The following is a 5,498-nucleotide window of genomic DNA, read 5'->3' as shown; positions in this document are numbered from 1 at the left end:
GCTGAGAGCAGGCTGCAGCGGCTCAGGGTGCGCAAGCTGCAGCGGCCCAGGGCCACCACGTCCACGGTGGGCGGCAGCACGGCGTGTGGGATCAGCTTCGACAAGTAGGTGGCCTGGGGCGAGATGGACATGGCCGGGCTCAGGGGTTCTGGAGGCCCGGCCCCTCCCGTCAGTCCGGGCACTGCGAGGGACATGGGCCGGATTAGCGGCGGGGGCCGCGCCCCCGTGGACCGGCCGAAGAGCGTGTCATCGCGGTAGATGCGGTCGATGTGGCGCTGCAGCAGGGCCTCAGCCCCAGCTTCGGCCTCTGCCTCCAGCGCCTGCAGGGACACCCTGGCCCCCGGCCCCGCGGCCGGGCCTGCCGGACGGCCATCCACTGTGGGAATGCGTACAGCGTCCCGTGGACCCGGAGGCCGAGGCGTACCTGGTGGCTCACGTTCATTCCGCAGGCCTGGAATGGACCAAGGAGGACGTGGGAGTCAGTGGAGATGTGGGCGGGAGTCAGCGGAGGGCCAGGGCTCCCACCCACAGCCTCCCCAGTAGGGTGCTCACCGAGTTCCTTTTGCACGTGCTGCGGCAGTCCCAGCACCGTGCTCCGCCGCTCCCGCCGCCGGCGCCCCGACTTTCCAGATGGTTTGGGAAACGAGTCGTGGGGCCGGAAGGTGGAGCCTGGGGGCCAGTCCAGGGGAGAGAAACTGTTAGAGCAGGTCTTGGGGCACATTCCGCCAAGCACGACTTTTACAGACTATTAACAACAGCTCTGTGAAAAAAGATTTCCACCGTCAAGTAGACATGGGCAAAACTGGGTTAAAGCTAGATGCTCTTCCGCAAGGTTCTACTAGGTCAATAAGGATAATTTCCATTTAGTGAACACTTACTATGTGTTCTAAAAACTTGGCATTTGTTCCCATAAGGTAAGTATTCTTGTCTCCTTTTTATAGAACATCAAACAGAAACACAGAGAGGTAAAGGGTTGGCCCAAGATCACACAGCTGTATCAACACAAGGCTCAAATCCAGGTTTCTCAACTCTGAACTATCCTGCATTTCAGTTAATGTTCATCATGAATCTCCAAGAGGACATAGGGTACTATGTTTCCTGAATTCACTGAGTCACAGAGTCTTGGGAAACACTAGATTAGGAGGAAAAGGGAAAGCTGCAGGTGCTGGGTACCCACCACTCCCCCTCCCTTGCCCAAGAATCCCCGGCTGGTGAGCAGACACCTTTGCGCTGGATCATCTCAGAGCGGATGGAGAGCGCGTCCTCTGCCGTGGAGCTCTCAGCTGTGTAGGACGTGGTCTGGCTGCAGAAGGAGATGCTATCATCATCTGGCCCAGTGCGGGAAGACTGTTGGGAGAAGAAGGATCAGCCCAGAGGCATGAGTGGGGATGACCCTTGCCTCTGCAGGCTCCCCCTTTTGAACTTCTCAGATTCACCCCTCCTAGCCTGCCCCAGCATCACCTAGCACTGAGCAGGCATCAACCAGAGCTACCCTGCACCAGCCCTCAACGGGCAACTAGTCTAGTTTTCACAATACAGAAAGGAAACAGATCCAGAAAGGTTAAAGACATACTTGGCAGAGGTCAGTCAAGCAGGGAGGGAGGAAGAGTCAGGACTGAGCTGGGGACGGGGTGCACCTGTAAGCTCTGGGTGTCTCCATGGTCCCAGGCACTCTTGTTCAGTTTCTGTTTTTCTGAAAGATATCAGAGAGGCATGCTGAGCCAGGCCCCTGACTCTGTGAGCTGAAAGCATCGCTAGATGGGGAGGGAGGCAATTACCTTGCTGCTGGAGGGAACGGAGCCCCTCCTGGGCCTGCGTGTGTAACTCTTCCAGGTGAGGCGGTCGCCCAGTGGGGAAGAAGACATTGTCCTGGTGGTCGTCCACTACAGACCCTGGCCCCTGGCCAGGCCCCACACTCAGTCGTTTGTCGCTCTCAGCCTTGGCAGAGCCTGGTGGGATGAGGAGGAAGGAAAGTGAGGCCCAAAGGCATCTGGGTCCTGCGAATGCACAGACACTGCAGCAAGGGCACCCACAGTCCCCAGGGTGCACAGGGCACCTGCCTGGCACCCTTCTGTACCAGCACCTGCCCGGTACAGACTTCTAGTCTGTACTCACAACCCACAGTCCCCCGGGTATATACTCCATACAAAAAAAACCCCCAGAATTGGGTTGGCCAAAAAGTTCATTCTGGTTTTTCCATAACATCTTATGGAAACCCCCCAAATGAACTTTTTAGCCAACACGATACATACTCAAGCTGTATCCAAGTGTACATATATCTGAGTACCCACAAGACACAAAGGGCCCCATATAGGGGCATATATGCCCATTATATATGCACATAACACCCACAGGCTTCATTTAGTGTGTATACAAACAAATAGCATCCAAGTATAACAACATCTGCGTGCCCACACCACAGCACACCCAGCCCCCAATCCCAGCACACCCAGCACACGAATCCCACAGTCCCCATTCTGTATCTACGCAAACAGTACCATATATACATACAACTGTCACTCAGAGCCCCATGTAAGACACTCCAGTGTACACACAGGCCAGAGCAAATTCATTTCTCTTGTCTCCAGATTCTGAGCTCCACTTTACAGAAAGACAAACCACCTTTCTGTACACCTCCTTGGCCCAGATCCAAAAAAAAGGCACACGGGACACTAGGAATGGGTGGGCACTAACACGGGTCATAACTGGATTCCCAGAAGTCCTGGGGTGTGGGCTAAACCAAGGATATGGCCTCCTGGGTCCCCAACTCACCCATGCAGCTGTCCCTTAGTGAAAGGATAGGCAGGGGAGGGGAGAAGACGGACCCCGGCCCCTCCACTCCCAGATGAGGCAGCTCCAGCCTCTCTTGGGGATCAGTCCCAGGTATCCCCCTCTTCTCAGGGCCCAGGCCCTGATGCCAAGGACCCAGGGATCCATTACAAAGGATCTTGTTACAGGCCCCGCCCATGGAGGAGCTGGTCATCTAATCCTGGGAATAGGGGGCTGTGTCAGCAGTGTGCAGCCCCAGCTCCCTTTTAAATGGAACCCACAACATAAGCAAAAGCTCGGTGTGGGTCACGTGACCTTGGCAGCACCTTGTGGAGCAACAGGAACAAAACAAGCCCTTTAAAGGGCCATGCCCCAAGATCAGGGTCTTCAGTTCAGATATCTGACCTGTCCCTTCCTCCTTCCTCAGCCCAGTCCTCAACAGCTAAGCTCCTGCCCAGGGAATCCTCAGGAAACCCACAAGGTCAGAGCTGGGGGTGTCTCTCAGCAATCCTCTCCCTAATCTCCTGAGTTTACAAGTCCATAAACAAGCCCCAAGAGGAAAGGTCTTGCCTAAGGTCACCCAGCAAACTGCAGTCAGAGCCAAGACAGGTTCCCAGAGGGGCCTCCGGAATCACACGCCACACTTTGGCGCCCCCAGAAAGTCTAATAAGCTCTGGCCCCTACATCTTAATCCAGGCCTGAAAGCCCATATCCTAGAAGAAAGTGGGGAGAGGCCCCTCCCCTCAAAACAAACCCCCAGGCCTTCAAACAGGATTTCCCTGACCTGCTCCCCAACTTCCAGGGTCACTACTTTCCTCTCCACTCTGCTCCCCACCAGCCATCCTCCCACACACCTGAGCCCACCTGGGAGGGGGTGCCCTGCCTCTTGGAACTGAAGTACTGGGATGTACCCAGTAAAGTATGAGTACCCCTGGAGGAAGGCAATCCTGCCCGAGGGCTGCAGGCTTCAAGGTCAGAGACACCTAGAGCCGCCCTCGGAACAAGCGGAGAGCAGACAAAGGCAGTGCAAGAGCAGTGGACAAAGGCATCGCGGCCGACAGGGCAGTCTGGCCTCATTACCAGCCCCCAGGCCCCATCCCATGACCTTCCCCGGCCTCGATCCCCCAACCTACAGAAGGGTCTGGCAAATGGGGGTGTCGGGGATCCCTCATCTAAGCCCCCCAGCCACACCCACTCACCCTTCTTCTTAAAGAGTCCGAGGAGCGCCGGGAGATGGCGGCCCAGGAACACCACCATGACTGCAGGCGCCACTGGGGCCGTCCCCTACGCTGACCTCTCCAGAACGCCCAGCGACGCCTTCTTCGCCAGAACCCAGCGCTGAGGGGACCAGTCTGCCAGAGCCCAGCTGCAGAGCGCCGGCTCCAGCCAGAGGGGGAGGGGCTGCTCCCCAGGTCCTCCTCCCACCTTCGCCACTGATCCCGCCCACCACCGACACAGCCCCCGAGTGCGGGGCTGGGATAGGAACCCTCCCACGCTCCGACAGGGAAACTGAGGCCCAGAGTCTCTGAATACCCCGCTCTTGTAGAGAGGATGACTAGGAGGGTCAGACAGTCAACTCCAGGGGCCGCCCAATGCCCACCCCCCACCCCCCCTCGCCACTTCCCAAGTCTTTTTCTAAACAGTCAGGAGCCAGAGCTAAGGAAAGGGTCCCAGCTGCCAGATGGGAGGTGGAAGAGCCACTAGACTAGACTTGGCATGATGCCCAGCCCCAAGTCCTCCTGGCTGGTGAGAGTGCTTCCCTGGGGAAGGATCTCAGAACAGGCAGCAGCCAGGCAGAGGCTCAGGACTGCCTGTGGGGATGGCAAAGCCACTGGCAGAGGTTCTGGAGGAGTGGGAGCCAGCCCAGGACACATGCTGGGAAGCCAGGGAGACACCCATCACGGTAGCAGGTGCTAACAGCCCCTCGTGTGTGTTCAGCCCCAGGTTTTCCAAAGGACTGTCTTCCCACTTGGGTGACGTGACATCAGCAACCCCAGAAGGAAGCACTGTGAACTCTGCAAGGCCACACGGCAGAGGCAGGCCTTCCACACAGACTTCTTGCTCCTCCTGCCCAGGATCCTTCCTGCTGGCCTCACTCTGTTGACTCAGTGACTCTGCTGGGTCACCAGGCAAGGAGAACAGAATTAGCCAAGAAACAGCTCATAGATGAGGTCAATACGAGTGGGGGCAGGAAGGCACTTGCACGGAACTCAGGTCCAGGTTCAAATCCAGCTCCATCACATCCAAGTAATGACCCCTTATGGAAACAAGGCCAATAACTACTCTTTGTAATACATTTGTTTAATCAGCAAATATTTATTAAACTAGTACTAGGGGTTATAGCTGGAGAAGGAAATGGCAACCCACTCCAGTGTTCTTGCCTGGAGAATCCCAGGGATGGGGGAGCCTGATGGGCTGCCGTCTATGGGGTCGCACAGAGTCGGACACGACTGAAGCGACTTAGCAGTAGCAGTAGCAGCAGGGGTTATAGCTAATGGAGAATTTTTACCTTGTTCACCAGTATATCCCTAGTGTCTGGCACATACAATGAGTTCAATAAATATTTGATGAATACATGAATGAGGTGAACTAGTAGAATACTTTCAGATAGTGAAGGCTGAGGAGCTGTGACAGGAAGTGTGTAACTTGAGGGGGCATCAAAGGAAAGCCGTTGGAAGCAAGACCTAAAGAATGAGAAGGAGCCGGCCAGGCCAAGTGCTGGGCACAGA

General features: G+C 56.2%; 1 protein-coding gene across 1 annotated transcript in view; it reads right to left on the bottom strand.

Annotated features, from left to right (window-relative positions):
• The window catches only part of KIAA1522 (KIAA1522 ortholog), an 8,920-nt gene extending 4,768 nt beyond the window's left edge, over positions 1-4,152 (bottom strand). The window contains 6 exon segments of the mRNA XM_010836923.1: positions 1-451; positions 553-669; positions 1,224-1,347; positions 1,638-1,693; positions 1,779-1,949; positions 3,969-4,152. Coding sequence (XP_010835225.1) covers positions 1-451; positions 553-669; positions 1,224-1,347; positions 1,638-1,693; positions 1,779-1,949; positions 3,969-4,026 — 977 coding nt within the window. The 5' untranslated portion in view covers positions 4,027-4,152.
• Between the last annotated feature and the right edge of the window lie 1,346 nt (positions 4,153-5,498).

The sequence above is a fragment of the Bison bison genome, unplaced genomic scaffold (assembly GCF_000754665.1).
Source record: "Bison bison bison isolate TAMUID 2011002044 unplaced genomic scaffold, Bison_UMD1.0 scf7180017864068, whole genome shotgun sequence".
Lineage (NCBI taxonomy): Eukaryota > Metazoa > Chordata > Mammalia > Artiodactyla > Bovidae > Bison > Bison bison.
This window is presented reverse-complemented; position numbering and strand designations above follow the sequence as displayed.